The sequence below is a fragment of the Diabrotica virgifera genome, chromosome 1 (assembly GCF_917563875.1).
Source record: "Diabrotica virgifera virgifera chromosome 1, PGI_DIABVI_V3a".
In the NCBI taxonomy this organism is placed as follows: Eukaryota; Metazoa; Arthropoda; class Insecta; order Coleoptera; family Chrysomelidae; genus Diabrotica; species Diabrotica virgifera.
Genome location: NC_065443.1, coordinates 79,448,314 through 79,469,481, shown reverse-complemented (window position 1 = coordinate 79,469,481; position 21,168 = coordinate 79,448,314). Strand labels below are relative to the sequence as shown.

General features: G+C 32.5%; 2 protein-coding genes across 2 annotated transcripts in view; one reads left to right on the top strand and one right to left on the bottom strand.

The window, feature by feature from the left end:
• LOC114327222 (uncharacterized) overlaps positions 1–9,764 on the top strand; it is a 34,420-nt gene extending 24,656 nt beyond the window's left edge. Inside the window, exon 5 of the mRNA XM_028275766.2 lies at positions 9,540–9,764. Coding sequence (XP_028131567.1) covers positions 9,540–9,667 — 128 coding nt within the window. The 3' untranslated portion in view covers positions 9,668–9,764. The remainder of the gene's footprint in view (positions 1–9,539) is intronic.
• LOC114327220 (probable multidrug resistance-associated protein lethal(2)03659) overlaps positions 9,713–21,168 on the bottom strand; it is an 80,164-nt gene continuing 68,708 nt past the window's right edge. The window contains exons 10-11 of the mRNA XM_028275761.2: positions 16,065–16,404; positions 9,713–10,335 (exon numbers count right to left, since the gene is read on the bottom strand). Coding sequence (XP_028131562.1) covers positions 9,774–10,335; positions 16,065–16,404 — 902 coding nt within the window. The 3' untranslated portion in view covers positions 9,713–9,773. The remainder of the gene's footprint in view (positions 10,336–16,064; positions 16,405–21,168) is intronic.

The following is a 21,168-nucleotide window of genomic DNA, read 5'->3' as shown; positions in this document are numbered from 1 at the left end:
CAAGGAAAAGTTATTTACCAGCAATTTTATTGCTGGAATCGAATCTTATTATTGTATGTATTAATAATATAGATATGCAAAGTCCGCAGATAGTGTGCTACTTTTTTTTATAAACAAAATGGCGCCCGAAAATCGTGTTTTTTCAATTTTTGCTCTATAACTCCAAAGATTTTATCTTTAGACCAAAAACACCCAAATAAAAATTCACCGCAATTAAATTCTGCATAGAGATGTATTTTCTCCGATTTACTTCGACGAAAACTTTCCCCGGAAAAAGCGGGTTTTTCCAACAAAATCTTTAATTTTCAACTAAACTTTTAGATAAGTAGTTGTTAATCAATAATTAAATAACTTGGTAACTTAAAAGCCCTTTCTGCATATATTATAATTCCAGAAGTCTATGGAAATTGAATAAAAAGTTTAGCAACATTTAAAATGTTAATTAAAAATTTACGGTCGCTATAATAACGACAATAATTATGATGCATAAGAATAACTATGATTTTTTCATAAAAAAAAACACTATACCTATTAGTCCTGTCGCCAGGGGGGGTGCAACGGCCTCCTGTATTCAGATGGACTTACCCAAGATTTTTTTATGTATTTTGAACTGTAGAACACGAATTTTTTGGGTAACAGTTGATCCGGATGTCGATAAGATTGTTATAAACCAAGAAGTTGAGGAATCACATAACAGCGATTTCTTGCAAAAGAAAACATTTTTTTGTATTTTTTGGGCCTTTCTAACCAAAAAATGTTCCTACAAATTTTTTCGTAGGATGCATAGTTTTCGAGATAAACGCGGTTGAACTTTCAAAAAATCGAAAAATTGCAATTTTTGAACCCGAATAACTTTTGATTAAAAAATAAAATAGCAATTCTGCTTACCGCATTTGAAAGTTCAAGTCAAATTATATCGGTTTTAATTATTTGTATTGCTAAAAATTTATTATTTTATTGTTAAAACAAAGCTATAAACACCTAGTGCTTGAGTGATGTTTTCAATGATTTCTCATTTAAAATCGAATGAGTAGGTAGAGGAGGTAAAAGTGCAAGCGGCGCTATTTCTACGTAGCATGCATTAAAACGCATGTATTAGGCACGGGAAACACTATGTGTTTATAGCTTTTTTTAACAATCAAAAAATAAATTTTTAGCAATGCAAATATTCAAAACAGATAAAATTTTACTTAAACTTTTAAAGGCGGTAAGCAGAATTGCTATTTTATTTTTTAATCAAAAGTTATTCGGGTTCAAAAATTGCAATTTTTCGATTTTTTGAAAGTTCAACCGCGTTTATCTCGAAAACTATGCATCCTAAGAAAAAATTTGTAGGAACATTTTTTGGTTAGAATGGCCCAAAAAATACAAAAAAATGTTTTGTTTTGCGAGAAATCGCTGTTATGTGATTCCTCAACTTCTTGGTTTATAACAATCTTATTGACATCCGGATCAACTGTTACCCAAAAAATTCGTGTTCTACAGGTCAAAATACATAAAAAAAACTTGGGTAAGTCCATCTGAATACAGGAGGCCGTTGTACCCCCCTTGGCGACAGGACTATATCTAATGTACTTTACAGAATTGAAATTGGACTTTTTAAGCGGCCTCAGGAATATTTTAAAATTATAAACAATTTTTTAGTTTATAAACAAATAGAATATATCGGGAAATATTCAACTAAATTAAATTGTGAAAACGGTATTCGAAAGACAGCGCCAGGACGCTACTTTTAAAAGAAAAAAAGTTTAATTATGACGAGTGGTTCCTGAGATACAACCGGTCAAATTTGACCGGAATTTACGGCAAAGATATAAACAATAGGATCATAATTTTCAAACCATCACCTTTTTATTTTTGTCCTATTTCTCCACACCAATTTTCATATCTTTAAAATCCTCATAACATATATTATTATAATAAAAACTATCGATAATACGTGTGAAAATTGCCAAAAATAGCAAAATTCCAATCAAAAATTAGGTTGGAGAAAATGTAACCCTCAAAGTTCAAAATCGGTATACGTTAACAAAATGCATTTTCTCGGCTTCCCATGGAGCAATTTCCTTCATTCTTTTTTTGTTCCCTAATAACTCGAGTAGAGCCATCGAACTAACGCATTATTAAATGTCAAACTTGCTTTTGTTTTGTTATAATAGATTAATTTATTTATAAGAACAGAAAATTACATATTTTTTCCAGTTTGTAGCCGTTTTTTAGATAAACTTACTACAAGTGTACCTTTTAAAGTTAAAAACATAAATATTCTCATTTGAAAGCTGTGTAATTATTTAAACAATTTTTATTTAAACAAATTAAAATATTGTGTTATAATAAATAAATTAATTTATTATAACAAAACAAAAGCAAGTCTGACATTTAATAATGCGTTACTTTGATGGCTCTACTCGAGTTACTTGGGAACAAAAAAAGAGTGAAGGAAATTGCTCCATGGGAAGCCGAGAAAATGCATTTTTTTAACGTATACCGATTTTGAACGTTGAGGGTTACATTTTCTCCAACCTAATTTTTCATTGGAATTTTGCTATTTTTGTCAATTTTCACACGTATTATCGATAGTTTTTATTATAATAATATATGTTATGAGAATTTTAAAGATATGAAAATTGGTGTGGAGAAAGAGGACAAAAATAAAAAGGTGATGGTTTGAAAATTATGATCTTATTGTTTATATCTTTGCCGTACATTTCGGTCAACTTTGACCGGTTGTATCTCAGGAACCACTCGTTATAATTAAACTTTTTTTCTTTTAGAAGAAGCGTCCTGCCACTGTCTTTCGAATACCGTTTTCACAATTTAATTTAGTTTAATATTTCCCGAGATATTCTATTTGTTTATAAACCAAAAAATTGTTTATAATTTTAAAATATTCCTGAGGCCGCTTAAATAGTCCAATTTCAATTCTGTAAGGTACATTAGATAGGTATAGTGTCTTTTTATGAAAAAATCGTAGTTATTCTTATGCATCATAATTATTGTCGTTATTATAGCTACCGTAAATTTTTAATTAACATTTCAATTGTTGCTAAACTGTTCATTCAATTTCCATCGGCTTCTGGAATTATAATATATACGGAAAGGGCTTTTACGTTACTAAGTTATTTAAATTATTGATTAACAACTACTTTTCTAAAAGTTTAGTTGAAAATTAAAGATTTTGTTGGAAAAACCCGCTTTTTCCGGGGAAAGTTTTCGTCGAAGTAAATCGGAAAAACACGTCTCTATGCAGAATTTAATTGCGGTGAATTTTTATTTGAGTGTTTTTGGTCTAAAGTTAAAATCTTTGGAGTTATAAAGCAAAAATTGAAAAAAACACGATTTTCGGGCGCCATTTTGTTTATAAAAAAAGTAGCACACTATCTGCGGACTTTGCATATCTATATTATTAATATATACAATCATAAGATTCGATTCCAGCAATAAAATTGCTGGTAAATAACTTTTCCCAAAAATGGCCTATTCTCCGATAATCAGCCCAGACTAATATTATATAAATTTTGTAGAGGTATTTAAATTTAAAATAAATGTAAAACCTATTTTAGGATGGGTAAAAATGATTGATTTCGCGATCATTATCGCGACCGTCATCGCTTCGGCGAAATAAATTTTGTACATATACGTATAGGTATATTATGAGTATGTATATATAAATTGTATAGAAGTATTTAAAAATAAATGTAAAACCTATTTTAGGATTGTGAAAAAAATTTATTTCGCGACCGTCATCTCTTCGGCGAAATAAATTTTGTACGTATCTATATTATGTGTATGTATACATAAATTGTATAGAAGTATTTAAATTTAAAATAAATGTAAAAAATATTTTTAGATGGGCGAAAAGGATTTATTTCGCGACGGTCATCGCGACCGTCATCTCTTCGGCGAAATAAATTTTGTACGTATATTTATTATGTGTATGTAGATTGTGTAGGCGAAATACATTTTTGAAGTGAAAACTTCTGTATCTGTCAAATCCTGAGAAACGTAATGAGCGTTTTTAAAAAATTTAAACGTAGAATGAAAGATTACATTATTACCGAGGGCCGAAAGTCCCTGAAACTTTCTATAATGTTTATTTGAATAAGTTACAGGGGTGAAAAACAGAAAGAGAAAATTTATTGTGATTTTTAATTTCAAATATTTCATTTCAAAAGAAACTTTTTGTTTTATTCTTAGGTACTTTCGGACCTTTAGTTCCTCGATAATAATGTAAGTTTTCATTCTGCGTTTAAATTATTTAAAAATATTTATTAGTTTTCTCAGGATTCGAAAAAAATGGATGAATTTAAAAAGCATTGGTAAGAAATTTTGCGAATATGCTCTTAATATTTCCTACATAAACATTACTTACTGCATTTGAATTTTGTTATTTATAGTTTAATTAAACAGTCAAGGAACCCAAAAATTTAGGAAATTGCTATTAAGTGAATGTTTTAGTCAGGGATCCCAGGCCCATTTTCATTATTTACTACTAACAAGCTAATTTTTCGTGAGTAGCTTCATTTTGACGAGAGACCTAACTTTTTCCGTACAACAATTTCCATATGTGGTAGATAACAAAGATATAAGTGATAGTCCAGTCGAGTTAGACGAATAACAGGCCTAACCTTGCATGCCGAGCTGCCCCAAATTTTATTCATCTAATCTTTAGGGAGAGTCAATAGTACTGTAAATTTAAAATCTCGACTGAATTCTGGCGTTTCGTTAGCCGTCATTTTGATTTTAAATAACCGTTTTTGCTCAATATCTCCGCCAGTTTTAACTTCTCGACAAAAAGTAAGGGGAACTAAAATTGTTGAAAATGTGATTTTCTATAATTTGCTTAATTGCAGTATTTTTCGTGCGGTCGATATTTTCAGAGTTATGGGGGAAAATAATGACAGTTATTATTTTCCCCGTAACTCTGAAAATATCGACCGCACGAAAACAATTGTAATGAAAGAAATTATATGAAATCACATTTTCAACACTTTTAGTTGCCATACTTTTTGTTGAGAAGTTGAAATAGCGGAGATATTGAGCAAAAACGGTTCCCGTTTAAAATCAAAATGACGGCTACCGCAACGGCGGAATTCAGTCGAAATTTTAAATTTACACTACTATTGACCCTCCCTAAGAATTAGAAAAATAAAATTTGGGGCAGCTTGGCATGCAAGGTTAGGCCTCTTATTTGTCTAACCCGACTGGACTATCCCTGCTATCTTTGTTATCTACCACATATAGACCGGGAGATATTATACAGAAGTTCAGCCACGATTTTCTAAGTCCTGCCTTTTGCAATACTGGAAGGGTAGACGATGTACTTACAATCTGTGGAAACATCCACAAATTTCCTGTGACATTTTCCTGTAAAAATTAGATTTTCCCAAAAAATAAAAATAGGGTTTTGCGATGAATTTTTAAGTCCTGCCATATCCGTAGATAGACAGGATACTATCGATTTTATGAAGAAAATTTTTGGGGCAGGAGGGTTGTAAACGGGGTAACGGAGTATATATGTATACAAACATGTAAGGAAAATAATGAAATTTTCATGATTTTCTGGGTCCTGCCAACTAAATAAACTAAACATATTTATTTCAAAATGATCAAAAAAAATATTGGCATGACGTCTCCTAATGTTTAAGTATACTTGTCCCTTGGAAAATTCTGCGGAAAATTTTCACCCTGATTCCGTGATTTTCTTAGTCCTGCCTTTAAAAAGTTATAATACTCAAATACAATCAATACCTTTTCGGTACTCGGCAGGAAGGTTAAACGGTTCTTGTAAGACAGCAGGAGTCCTAGATTTGTAAGAAAATTCGTGAAAAAGTCAACGATTCTCTGAGTCATGCCATTTTGCACATGTTTCAAGAATCTTAATATAAGTCTATTTACAAAGAGGCAGGATGGTTTTATGGTTATTTTGTATACAGGGTGGGGCATTAGTGTGACAAAGTCCAATTACTCGTTCGTCGTAAGATATACGAAAAAAGTTATTTAGGTAAAACATTGGCCACAGATAGGACTATGATTTAACAGTATTTTCTAATATACAGGGCTACCCGTTTTCACAGGGTGACACAAATTTATGTTTTTTAAAATGGAATACCCTGTATATTTTTACATTTTTGGATTCTACTCGATGTTCTCTTTAATAAAATATAGTATTTTGAAATACTATACGAGGTAGTTTAAAATATAATTACGTTTTTTTGTTAATTTTGTAGGAACATTCACACCCTATACATATTGTTAGTGATTTGATATCCAAACTTCTATTAATTTATGTTTAAACGATTTTTAATATAGTCTACTATTGTCAGTTATTAATAGTATACCAAAATGTTTAATTTTAGTATACGGGGTTGGTTGAAACTCGGAATGAGTATTTTCTTAATGGGGACAGAGTTTTCTTAAATGGGACACCTTGTATTTTAGTATTATAATAAAATGATATTTTATGGTACCTTCTTATTTGTTAAGCATTTTCTATACCATATTTATATATTAATTTCGGCAGTAAATTGATACAGACAGATTACTCAGGTGGTTTTTGGGGTTTCTGAACAAGAATGTCACATTAGAACAGATCTTTACCTAGTGCTCGGGGTGACTAATATACACGCCATATTTTTAAATTTCGAGGCTTTCAGACACTAAAGTGATGCAAGTAGATTACTCGAGGATTTTTGTGGTTGCTAAACATAAATACGACATCAGAATCGACCTCCAAAAACTCTCTAAATTCGAGATCAGTCACCCTGGGCACCAGGTGCTCCGAGGGTCGGTTGTAATGTCATATTCGTGTTCCGCCATCCCACAAACCCTCGAATAATCTGTTTTCTTTAATTTATTGCCGATATCCCACGAAACTCCAGATGACGTGCCTTAGCAGCAACTCTGGGCATTAGGTGATTCGGAGGTCGGTTCTGCTTGCGTATTCGTAACTCCATAAACCTCCCAAATAACAAAATGTTGCCCTTAATACACTGATTTTGACAGGTTTATGCACTTTTGGATGCATGTTATGCACTAAAGAGCTAAAGCTCTTTACAGTTGGCGCGTTGTACCTAATTAGTTTTTTATATCTCCAGAACGCTTCCAATTCGAAAGACAAAAACTGGTCCGCCTTTTTTTCTTCCAGAGATAAATCGATTCCATCAATTGCGAATCTGTAGTACCGGTCATAGGATTATTTTTTGTCTTTCCCTTTTAGGTATTTTTGACACTAGATTATTAAATTGTGAGGTATTCTAGTACTAAAAGGTACTCCTGCATTAAGTCAGTAGGATGCACGGTTTTCTGGAAAAATCCATTTTAAAATTTTTCGTTGTTAAATTTGAAAAAAATTTAAATAAATTAAAAAAAAAACGGTGTATTTGCCGACTTAAAGCAAGAGTAACTTTTAGTACTAGAATACCTCATAATTTAATACTCTACTCTCAAAAATGTCTAAAAATTTAAAGACCAATAAGTTATGAGATAAAATATCCGTTGATCTACCCAAGACGGATGCCTATGACCAGTACTAGAAATTCACAATTGATAAAATCGATTCATCTCTGGAAGAGAAATAAACGTAGCAGTTTTCGTTTTCCTAAATAGAATTTTTCTAAATTCTTTTAAACTCAAAAAACCAAAAAACGAAAAATCGATTTTTCTAGAACACTGCGTATTCTTCTGAGTTAAAGCAAAAGTACCTTTTAGTACAAAACTATCCCAGAATTTAATAATCCAGTGTCAGAAATGCTTAAAAGTTAGACAGAAAAGTTATTCGATAAAATATCCGTTTCCTTACCCAAAACGGACCCCTATGACCGGAACTAAAAATTGACAATTGATAATTGACATTTGACAATTGACCTCTGGAAGATAAATAAGTATACCAGTTTTCGTTTTTCCAAATAAAAGCGTTCTGCAGCTATTTTAAAGAAATTAATTACAAGACTTCGATATGCTTCTTCTAGACGAAGCATATCGAAGTAGAGGTCGTCCGCCAACCAAATGGTCTGATGACATCAAACGGATCGACAGAAACTTGATGCAGACAGTACAGGACAGAAATGCATGGAGAAGACTGAGGGAGACCTATATCCAGCATTGGATAGTTCCGGGTTGAATTATGACGATGAAGAATTACAAGACGCCATCTTTAAAAAGCTCTAGCTTTCCACGGAAGCATTTTTGAACTAGGTGAAGTGAATTGAGTTAAATTTTCTTAAAATTATCTGAGGAATCTCCGGTTTCCGTTTGTTATGAGAGCTTCTGGATACCCATGTATAATATAATGGGTAGGTAAATTCCCTACTATAACCAATACATTGTAAAAATTGTTTATTTACTTTTATTGCGTTTACTTAGATAAAAATATGATCTAATCACTTAAAATAAAGATGTTACAGTTTGCTATTAGATTTGAAAAGTGTGTAAAAATTCCGAGACATTATTCAGGAAAATAATATTTAATATGATACGATTGCTTTAATGATATACAAATTAATTTTTTGTATTATTCATCTTTGCGGTTATCCTGCCAAGTTGTAAACGGTTTTAGTTTAGTGTTTTTTAAGCATACTCGACATGGTATGACTCAGAGAATTGTGATGATATGAATATGTTTGTATAACACTCTGAAATAATTTTACAGACACACAATTTAATTTTTTTATACGAAATAACTATACAACCATCCTGCCTCTTTGAAAATAGATTTATATTAACCTTCTTGAGATATGTGCGAAATGGCATGACTTAGAAAATCGTGTAATTTTCCACGAATTTTCTTACAAATTTTTTAACTATATATAGTAAAAAAGGTGTAACTAAACATCCTGCCATTTTGAATAATGTCTACTGAAATTAATTATTTTATAACAAAATTTATTTTATGACTTAGAAAATCACGGAATCAGAGTGAAAATTTTATACAGAATTTTCCAAGAAACAAGTGCAGTTAAACATTAGGTGACGTCATGCCAACATTTTTTTTGGTCATTTTGAAATAAATATGATTAATTTATTAAGTTGGCAGGACTCAGAAAATTATGAAAATTTCATTATTTTCATTACATGTTTGTATATCTGTATACTCCCTTAGTCCTTTTGCAACCGTCCTGCCCAAAAAATTTTCTTCATAAAATAGATAGTATCCTGTTATTCTATGGATATGGCAGGACTTAAAAATTCATCGCAACTCCCAATTTTTTTTTCATGGAAAATCTAATTTTCACAGGAAAATGTCACAGGAAACCCGTGGATTTTTCCACAAATTGTAAGTACCTTCTCTAACCTTCCAGTATTGCAAAGGGCAGGACTTAGAAAATCGTGGTTGAACTTCTGTTAATATCTCCCGGTTTAATACGGAAATTGTTGTAAGGAAAAAAGTTGGGCGTCTCGGCAAAATGAAGCTACTCACGAAAAATTAGCTTGTTAGTAGTAAATAATATAAATGGGCCTGGGATCCCTGACTAAAACATTCACTTAATAGCAATTTCCTAAATTTTTGATACTAGTTTCACTGATGAATAAATTTTTAGCAAAAAGGCGCAAATGTTTGAAGCAGCAAAAACATATGGCAAACACGATGAAAAATTTAACCAGAGCTGAACAGTGTGCTATCCAAAATGCATTTTACGATACAGATACTGAAAACAATAATATATAGAAGAAAAAAGAAAAGTTGATTGAGATGATTATACAAAATAAAATGTTACAAGTATATTAAAGCTATATTTATGTTATTTAATAAAAAATAAGCACACACAAAATATTTATTTAGATCCTTCTGACTGTTGCACTAAGCTATAGAATATTCCATTTGTATTTGTAAGTAACGTTGCAGGATCATCGAACTCCTTTATCTCTCCTCTATCTAAAACCATAACCCTGTCAGACTTTATAATAGTATCCAGTCTGTGAGCTATAGTCAAAACAGTACAATCCTTAAAATTTTCTTCTATAATTTTGTACAGCATAACATCTGTTTCGTGATCCATGTTTGCGGTTGCTTCGTCTAAAATAACAATTTTATTCTTTCTCAGTATCGCTCTGGCTACTGAAATTAATTGTCTTTGCCCGGAACTAAAGCTTGAGACATAACCTTTTACGTTGTGATCTAAATCGGGAATAATATTTCTAATGCTGACTTTTTCCAATGCACTCCAGAGTTCCTGGTCGCTGTATTCGTTAAATGGATCTAGATTCGTTCGAATAGTTCCGGAAAATAGAATCGGATCTTGAGGAATAATTGCAATCTTCTTTCTAAGAAAGTTCAAAGATAACGTCTTGATTTCCACTCCATCTATGAAAATATTACCTTCTGCTTCGTAAAGTCTAAAATAAAACAATAAAATAATAATAGTTACATATATTATTAACCCCTAACGGTTATGACCGCCTGTAGGCGGTGTTCACTTTTTCTATTTAAATTTAGAATTGTCAATTCATATACATATACCTAGTCCACGGCGGATCTGTTTTGAGATGGACGTTGAGAGGTGACTTATATTTTTTTGCACAAATTGCTTGGAATTAATTCATATAATAATAATTGAGTTATCCTCCCACTCAGAAAGGTCCGGAACATTGTTTAAATAATGAAAATGTAAAAAAATGAAGGAAAAATTCGATTTTTCTTCGTTTTTTGATTATAACTTTCAAAGTATTCACTTCCGAGAAAAGTTGCACTGACGTAAAAGTTGCGTAATTAAATTTCCTACAATATAGAATTAGTTAAAAATTTTAAAAATTGTCACCCTTGTTGCAAAATAGCAATAATTGCGAAAAAACTATAAAAAAAGACAAGTAGTCGCATTTTACGTTTTTCACCCATTTATGCTACACTTAGGACCTTCATATTTTACACAAAAAACTTTATGATATAGTCAAACAATACTGTAAATTTGATTAAGATCGGTTTAAAATATTTTGCAATCCAGCTTTCACAAGAAAAATTCATTTTTTCAAAATGTTGCAGGACTAAAAATAAAGCAGATAGCAAGTTGACATTTTTTTTGCATATAGAAGAATACTGTACCTTTCATTTCCAATGTGCAAAATTACCTCCTCGGCGATTATATACATGGACATCTCCACAACATACCAAAGAAAAAATAGTGAGAAATCAAATAGACTACATTCCGATAGCAAGGAGGTATCGTAATGCTGTTAAATGTACTAAGACGTACCCAGGAGCTGATATAGGCTTAGATCATAATCCGGTAGTTACTGTGATAGAGGCGAGACCAAAAAAGATAAGGAGACCACAAAGAAAGACACTAGATTTAGTTAAACTTAGAAACAAAAATATACAACAAGAAACAGGAGAAGAAATAAATGAAAACCTTAGTTCAGTGCAACAACAAATTAACGATACAGATAACGTTAACCAAAAATTAAAGTACATAAATACAGCTATACAAACAGCAGGAAAGAAACATCTGACAAAAACGATAACAAAGAACAAGGGGTGGATGACACAGGACATACTAGACTTGATGGAACAAAGAAGAAATATGAAGAATTATCTAGACAAATACAAAGAAATAAACAAACACATAAAAAAGAGAATAAAAGAAGCCAAAGAGGCGTGGATTAAAGAACAGTGTGAAGAAATGGAAACCTATGAGAAAAAGTACGATGCGTTCAATATGCACAAAAAAGTAAAAGATATAACAGGAAGCATAAAGAAATGCCAAATAGGTAAACTTAAAGACAAAGATGGAAACCTTATTGTAGATCTAGAGAATAAAATAAAAAGATGGACAGAATACCTGAATGAATTATTTGAAGACGATAGAAACAACTTAACTCAGATAATCAATGCAACTGGGCCAGACATATTGAAAGAAGAAGTAGAATACGCAATAAGAAACGCTAAAAATGGAAAAGCAAACGGACCTGATGAAATCCCTACAGAACTGCTGAAGCTTTTGAATGTTCAATCCGTAACCATAATATTGCATATATTCAATACAATATACAGTACTGGTATAATACCACAAGAATGGTTGCTGTCTACGTTTGTCACCATACCGAAGAAAACTAAGGCAGTGCAATGTTCAGATCATCGAACAATCTCCTTGATGAGTCACCTGCTTAAAATATTTCTTAGAGTCATCCACAACCGAATCTATCAAAAACTAGACATCGATATTAACGATACACAGATGGGATTCAGAAAAGGATTAGGTACAAGGGATGCTCTCTTTGCCCTGAACGTTCTAACACAGAGATGCCTAGATGTTAACCAAGAGGTACACGCCTGCTTTATAGACTTTGAAAAGGCCTTTGACAAAGTACGCCACAGTAAATTCAAAGAAATCCTGGAGAGTAAGAACATTGACACCAGAGACATACAAATAATATTAAATCTGTACTGGAATCAGCGAGCTAATATAAAAATAGAAGACCAAACATCGGACGAAATATAAATACGTAGAGGGGTACGACAGGGTTGTATATTGTCACCGCTCTTGTTTAATATCTACAGCGAACAAATATGCCAAGAAGCTCTCTCATATGCAAACGAAGGGATAATAGTCAATGGAGAAGTTATCAATAACATTCGATATGCTGACGATACTGTGATAATGGCAAGAACAGCGGAAGATCTACAACATCTAGTTGAAAGTATGAATGAGATATGTAATAACTACGGCATAAGGATGAACGTCAAAAAAACCAAATATATGACCTTCAGTAAGAATCCAATAAATGACACTAGTATCACAATAAACGGTACCCAACTTGAAAAAGTAAACGAATACAAATACTTTGGAACCCTTATCAATGAAACAGGTGACCAAAATCACGAGATAAAAAGACGTACTGAAATTGCCAGGTCTACTTTTATAAAAATGAAAAAATTATTTTGTAATCGTGATATTAGTATTCATCTACGAACTAGAATGTTAAAATGCTATGTATTCAGTACTTTGCTCTACGGTGTTGAGTCATGGACTCTTAAACAGAGGAATATTAAAAATCTTGAAAGCTTTGAGATGTGGTGCTACCGCCGTATACTAAGAATAAGTTGGGTGGATAAAATTACAAATGAAGAAGTAATACGCCGAATAAATAACAAGCCAGAAGTTCTACTGAATATAAAAAAGAGAAAACTTGAATACTTAGGCCACCTGATGAGGGGACAAAAGTACACATTCCTACAAAACATAATGCAAGGAAAAATCCAAGGACGAAGAAATCCAGGCCGTAGAAGAATGTCCTGGATGAGAAATTTGAGAGAGTGGTTTGGCTGTACCACTAACGAATTGTTCAAAACAGCAGTAAATAAAATTTGAATCGCCCTAATGATATCCAATCTCCGATAGGAGAGGCACTCAAAGAAGAAGAAGTGCAAAATTAAAATCGATTAACTACCGCGGCGCCAGGAATTTTTTTAAATAAACATTAATTTTTGGTGCTACGCGCAGGACAGCGGTGTTCGATTCACACAAGTTGAATTCCACCAAAATTTCTTCCAATCTTTATCTAATATATTATTTTCTTACTCTATATTTTGTTGTATTTTAATATTTTATTTCCACAAAAATCAAACTAATTTGATTATTGTTTGTGAAATATTGTTTAAACAATTGCATGTGTTTAAAAATAATAAACTTTTATTCTATAAGTATATATGAACAAAGAAAGTTTTTGCTAAAAAAGTGTTACTTCAAGGACAGAGTATGTGTTTTTATTTTGCAATAAACAATTTTATTGATTTATATCGAAATGGACTAAAAATTAAAATTTATCAATTATTATCAAAGGTCATTAGAATGCCCAATCAGAGCAAACTATCCGCTGTCCTGCGCACCAAAAGTTAATGTTTATTTAAAAAAATTCCGGACGCCGTGAACCGACTTTAATTTCGAAAATTGCAAATGAAAGGAACAGTATTCTTCTATATGTAAAAAAAATTCAACTTGCTGTCTGCTTTATTTTTAGTCCTGCAACATATTGAAAAAATGATTTTTTCTGCGAAAGCAGTGTTTTATTATATCATAAAGTTTTTCTAATTAAAATATGAAGGTCCTATATGTAGCATAAATGGTTGAAAAACGTAAAATGCGAATACTTGTTTTTTATGTTTTTTTCACAATTATTGCTATTTTGCAACAAGGGTGACAATTTTTAAAATATTGAACTATTTTGTAGAAAATTTCGTTTCCTATTTTGTAGAAAATTTAATTACGCAACTTTTATGTCAGTGCAACTTTTCTCGGAAATGAATACTTTTAAAGTTATAATCAAAATAAGAAGAAAAAAATCGAATTTTTCCTTCACTTTTTGACATTTTGATTATTTAAACAATTTTCCAGACCTTTTTGAATGGGAGGATAAATCAAATATTATTATATGAGTTATTTTCAAGCAATTTCTGCAAAAAAATATGAGTCACCTCTCAACGTCCAAATGTACTAATATTTTTACAGATGCGCCCTGGTCTAATAGCTTAAATGATATTGTTTTTTTGGTACTATACGCTCTGAGCTTCGCTGGTGTCGCTCCTAGCGGTTACTAATTCAACTTTCACCGGTAATTTTTAAATTTATTATTTAATTGTTATCGCTTAATTTTTACAACGAAAAAAATTAATTAAATTGTAATCGATTTTTTTTAGATTTTTCTAATCATTTTGACGTTCTATTGATAAAATATGAATTTCTTACTTCGGATACTTTCACAATTATCGTGTAGATGGCGCTAAGATTGATAGATTGATTTAAAATTACATATTACGGAACATTAAAAAAACTTAAATTCAGTATTTAAAACGTAAGTATATTTAAGTTAAAAATATATACCACAGCTTTGACCAACTAATATTTGATATAATTAATGTTTTTAATTTTAATTTTAAATTAATCACTTTGACATTTATGTCAAATTTCCGGTAAAGGTTTACAGATTTGTCACTACTGGCGCTCGCGAATTTGTATATATCCCCTCTACGTACGAGCTCACAGCATTTTTAGCGTTACAATTGATGACCGTCTACAGACGCAGACGGTCATAACAGTTTACGTCAAGTTTTTTTGGTAACGTATTTTTTGGAGTAAAATTATTTTTCATTTTGTTTTTGAGGATAAAAATCACCTGAAGAAGTCTGATACTCGGGTGTATTGCATGAAGTGTAATTTCAATTTACTGTATTACACCAGAAAAAACTGCTTCTATGAATTCCATCATAGATAGTTAACTTTTTTTTATATTATTATTTTTTGTATTGTTTACTTTCTTATTTCTATGTTTTGTTACGTTTTTGTTTTTATTTCAACAAAATAAATGATTTCTATAGTTATTATATTCAAATTACACCTATTCTAATTTTCTACATCTAAATCGTTATGGCCATCTAGAGACGGTCTACCTTCTTTCTCGTCTGGAGGTCAAATATTAAAAAAAAATTAACATGGAATTAATTTTAACACTAAAATTACCCTAATTAGAAATTATCAAAATAAATAATTATAAAAGATTGAAACATACAGGGTAGAAAAGCCATATCCATGATGAACGGCATTCTGTGGGACCAAACAATATCTAAAGAGAACATATATGGCAGTGAAGTTTGGCCACTGAAACAAAGAACAGAGAAAATGTTACTAGTAATTAGTAACAGAAATGGACTTCTGGAGAAGAGCAGCAGTCAAATCAAGAAGAGATCGGATACCAAATGAGAGAATTCGAGAAATGATGGGAGTCACACATACAATAATTGATGACATAAAAACGGAATAACTAGTATGGTACTGCCATGTACAGAGAATGTCAGATGACAGGATCCCTAAACAGATTTTGGCATGGACACCACAAGGCAAAAGGAAAAGAGGAAGGCTGAGAAGAAGCTGGAGGGAGGGAATTGAAAAAGGACTAGAGGAAAGAGAAATCCCTCCAGGTCTATGGTTAAACAGAGAAGAATGACGGTTAGGAGTTGGAAGGCATCGGAGAACGCTGTAAACCGAGAGTAGTAGTAGAAATTATCAGATATTTCGAACCATTTTAAAAAAATAACGGTTAGAGGGTTAATAACTATAATTATATTAACATTATACCTAAAAATTGAAGCTATAATTGAAGATTTTCCAGCTCCTGTTCTTCCCACTATTCCTATTTTCTCCCTTGGTTTTATTTTGAAGTTCAAATTCTTCAGTACTTTTTCATTATCGTTGTATGTAAGAGACACTCTTTCATACACGATGGTTCCTTCTGACGGCCAATTTTGTATTACTCTACCGTCTGTTGGTTCCGATTTAATATGAGTATATTCCAGAAGACGTTCCACAGAGGTCATGTAACTTTCTAGATCAGCCCATTGTCGGACACCCCATTCAACTTCCCCGGATAATGCTATGACCTGTGTTACCGCTAGTCCAACATCGCCAGCAGTATTGTCTAAAAATTCATAAAGGTATGAAAATATTGTGCCAGCGAAGTCTTATTTTAAAAGATAAAAGTGAACGACAGTTTATGTTTCCTTTCGATTCAGAGGATATTCACCATCTCTAGACAGCTGTTTCTGTCTCTTGACGTCTTCAGTAGGGCTACGTGAACACCTCTGAACTACGACGAAAATAAAGTGCGTATTTAACTGGAATTTCAAAAATAATTCAAATTCACTTTTAAGACGCTGTAGCGACATCTCTTAAAGAAAAGAAGAAAGGTCTCAGATACAAAATCCAGTATTAAAATAGAATTAAAATAACAAGTAATAATTTAAATCTGAAACCATTCTTGGAACCACTTTCTGGTATCATCCTTTATCTCAGACTTTTACAATTTATCCCTAGACAGCTGTTTCTGTGTCTAGACGTCTTCAGTAGGGCTACGTGAACACCTCTGAACTAGTGTTGCCCAAATGCAAGACCAAGACGAGACTTAGACAGTCTTGGTCTTGGTCTTGCGCCAGTACACTGGGTCTTGGTCTTGGTATTGCGCTCCCGGTCTTGGTCTTGGTCTTGCAGCAAGAGTCTTGCAAGTCTCGCAGTTGCCCATTAGCCTATTGCATATCTTAGAACAACGTAACAGAGAGGTACATTTTAAGCTTGAATATCATAGCCGTAGTAAAGACTAGCCAAAATATCATAGCCATAGTAAAGACTAGCCAAATTAATAAATATCTAAGCAACTGACACCGGGTGGGGTTTGAACCCACGATCGCTGTCTATGTTCTAACTAACTAAAGTTAAAACTACCTCTTAAAACCCACAAAATTTCATTTTCATATCTCAACCGATTTTAGAGCAATAAATAAATCGTCAGTTTGTAAGAAAAATTTCAACCCCTCCCTATTTGGTAAACAAAACATTTATAAAGTAAGAAAAAACACAGTTTGATTGGTACACCCGGTATACACTGACAATAATTGACCTGTCTACCAACAATATATATTATTACTGCGATACTTATAAAGAATAGAATAAGACCAAATATTAAAAAAAAATCACTTAAATTTAAATAACAACAGGTTTAGGAAATTTGAGACATTAAAAATGCCCGGTTTTTAAGGTGGTATGGTGCCATGGACGTATAAATAAAGATGGGTGGTGCGTTAATTTCTTGGAGAAATATAAGTGCTACCTTAACATATTTTTAAAAAGTTTGGATACGATATTCGATATTACTGTAGGCGTCGCAACGCAGGAATGTTGTGTTATATGAATATGATTAAAAGACGACTATTCTCAAAACCAGGACAATTAATAATTTCAGAGCAAAGAAGTCGGCTGCTGAGCAAAGGCGTAGCTACCGCCGCGCCGTAAATTGAACAAAATGGCCGCGTCCATTTAAAAAATGGAACAAAATATTCTACAATTTCCCTAATAAAACGCTTTGAAACAGTGTATTGTTTGGATGTCGACCTTTTCGTGTAATGGATTCTTTATCTATAATATTTGCCGCCGTATTCCATAACAACAAAGTAGCTTTGTTTTTGGTTTCAAGTTACTTTTCATTGTTCATTCACTGTTGGCGGTGACACACTGTAAAATGGCCAAATTGCAATTTTTGTTATCGCTTAATCTTTGACGATTTGGAGAAGTGTGTATATTGTTTTGGGTATATTTTCGTGTACTTAATCTATTTATTGTTTACCCCATTTTTTCATTGTCCAGTCACCCTTGGCTTATATATTATAACAAGAACAAGTGTTGTTGAAAAAACTGAATCTGTTTTCAAATCTATTTTTTGAGTTTGGTTTATTAGAGTTTATTAGGTTTATTAGGTTCAATTTGTGCAGTCGATTCAGAAAGTTTAAATTTTAAATTCTGAAAATATTGTGAAGTGAAAAAAAATGAGTGAAATAAAAAGAGAGTAGCTGAGTGGAGCGATGAAAAGAAAAATGAAACAAAAAAAGGAAGAAGTTCTGAAGAAGATACCCAAAATTTCTTCATTTTTCCATCAACCAGATTCTCAAAGTGATTTAGATTGCAATGGTAAGTAGGTACTAGATCTCTATCTACTAATGAAACAATAATTCTTATCTAATTGTCGTCTGTAACAGGGGTGGCCAAGGTCCTTGATATTCTTTGATAGAAATTTGAATTTTTTTAGAAGCCGTCATTAAATGCGTATTAAAAAGTTATGCAAAAAAGAGGTGTTGAAAAATTTTTTACAGAGCTTTTTTACTTCTTTTGATAATTCTTTAAATCTAAATGAATAAATGGTGACAGCACTTCTTAGTAATTCTTTCAGATGCTGGTTAGTTCGTACTGATGAGTATTTGAATTTCATAAATTTTAAAGTGGAATAAAATTATTCACACATGTCTTCTTCTTCATGTGCCGTGCTCGATTATCGAGTGTTGGCTATCAAAATTGGCTATAGTAATTTTGTTGGCGGCAGCTCGGAAAATGGAAGCTAGAGTTTCTCAAACCACTCTCTTAGGTTTCTAAGCCATGACGTTTTTCTTCGACCTGGCCCTTTTCTTCCGTCTCTTTTGCCTTTTATTATTAAATGGAGTATATTATAACTCTCTGGGTGGCGCATTCTTCTCTAGGTGCCGTCTCCGCTTCGAAGGTTGGCAATCATCAAAGCGATTTTTACTTTTGAGAGTGCGGCTCTAAATAATTCGTTGTTACTACATCCAAACCATGCCCTAAGATTCTTCAGTCATGAGTTAAATCAGCTATCAGCTTCCTATAAATCTTTTTCATATATCCTATATATCTCAGTTTCATCACATGTCCCATATATCTCAGTTTTCTTCTCTTAATTGTTAGAATTACTTCTCTTTCCTTATGCACACGTCTGTCTGATTACCTCTACGTTGGTTATTCTATTTACCCGTGAGATCTTCAGCACTCTTCGGTACATCCATATCTCGAATGTCTCCGGTCTTCTCACGTCAATTTTCTTCAGTGTCCACGCTTCCATCTCGTAGTATAATAAGTACGGATAGCACATATCACCTCATAACATGGCCAAAAAAATATTCAAGTTTGCGAGTTTTTACTGCTCTGATGACTTCCCGTAATTTTTCCCCTCCGATGTATAACTACTTCGTTACGAACTCTATCCACCCAACTTATTCGTAGGATCCTTCGATACACCAAGGTTTCAAAGGCTTCCAGCTTTTTGAGAAGGGTATCCGTTAAAGTCTAACCTTCGACACCATACAAAAGAGTACACATTCACATAAGTACGGTGTTCCATTGAACATTTTCTAGCACTACCTTATATCAGTTCTTGAAAAGGGCCCCGCGAAAATCTTTGATACGGGGTCCTTGTGGGGCTAGCTACGCCACTGCTGCTGAGAAAGAATGTATAACTAAAAAATTTTATTTTTACATTATAATAATGACCTCTCAGTACATGTCAAATGTGTCGAGTGTTCTTTTAATGGATATTTTGATTCGCTATGTATGTTTATGGTATTGTTCGTAATGCGCATAAGTCCAATTTTCAAAATTTTTGTTACAATTTTTTTTGTTTCTCATAGAGTATCTAAGAATATAGCCGAACTTATATACTCCCTAAAACGACCCTCAGTTCTAACTGCAAGTCGCAAGAGTCTCGCAGGCTTAGTCTTGTTCTTGCTTAAGTCTTGCACGGTAAGTCTTGGTCTTGGTCTTGCTAAAATTAGGCGGTCTTGGTCTTGGTCTTGCGAAAACGCAAGAACAAGACCAAGACTGCAAGACCAAGACAGATTTTGGGCAACACTACTCTGAACCAAGACGAAAATAAAGTGCGTATTTAAATAGAATTTCAAAAATAATTCAAAATCCACTTTTAAGACGCTGTAGCGTTATCTCTTAAAGAAAAGAAAAAAAGGTCTCAGATACAAGATGAATTATTAAAATAGAATCAAAATAGCAAGTAATAATTTAAATCTGAAACCTTTCTTTTTTTTATTTTAATAATGAATTTTGTATCTGGGACCTCTCTTCTTTTCTCTTATTTTAAAACTTTCATAAACAGTAGGCAATAAAAAAGATGCAAAAAACTGAATGATGAATTTTGTCCCTCCTACTCCTTGGAACAAGAAATGCTTATTAGCCCTTTTTTCGTAGAATGAACCGTTTTCTCATAACAACGCTGGCTAAGATGCCACAAGAAAATTGCTTCAGAAAAATATTTGGATCTCTTCTTCGAATTTTCATGTATAAAAGCATTCGAATGAAGACCCACTTGTTCGTATTACATATACCAGTTGTTACGTTTCATCCGTTCCTCTCAGTCCGATATCGTTCTTTTGACTGTGCTTATTCTTATGTTAACGAAGAGTTCTGGACATATAAATGTTTCTTTTACCGCTCCGTTCTTTTGACTGTGCTTATTCTTATGTTAACGAAGAGTTCTGGACATATAAATGTTTCTTTTACCGCTCCCCTGCCAAGTAGGACCGCTTTTTTATTTCCTCCAATACATGCAGAGTAAACTTTACTAATAAGATTTAAATTGAATATAACAAACTATTACGGGGGAAAAGAGATATTCTGATGAACTTAAACTGAAACTATAAATTTACGAAGTCCAATGACTTATTCTTCTTTATGTGCCTTGTCCGTTCCGAACGTTCGGCGAACGAATAGTTCGGCAGATGACAATCCGAACCATTGCCGCAAGTTTTGGAGCCACTATAGTGTCTCCTCGCCTTCCTGCTGGACCCCTTTTGCTGTATATTTTCCCTTGGATAATTAAATTAGATGCTTGTTATTG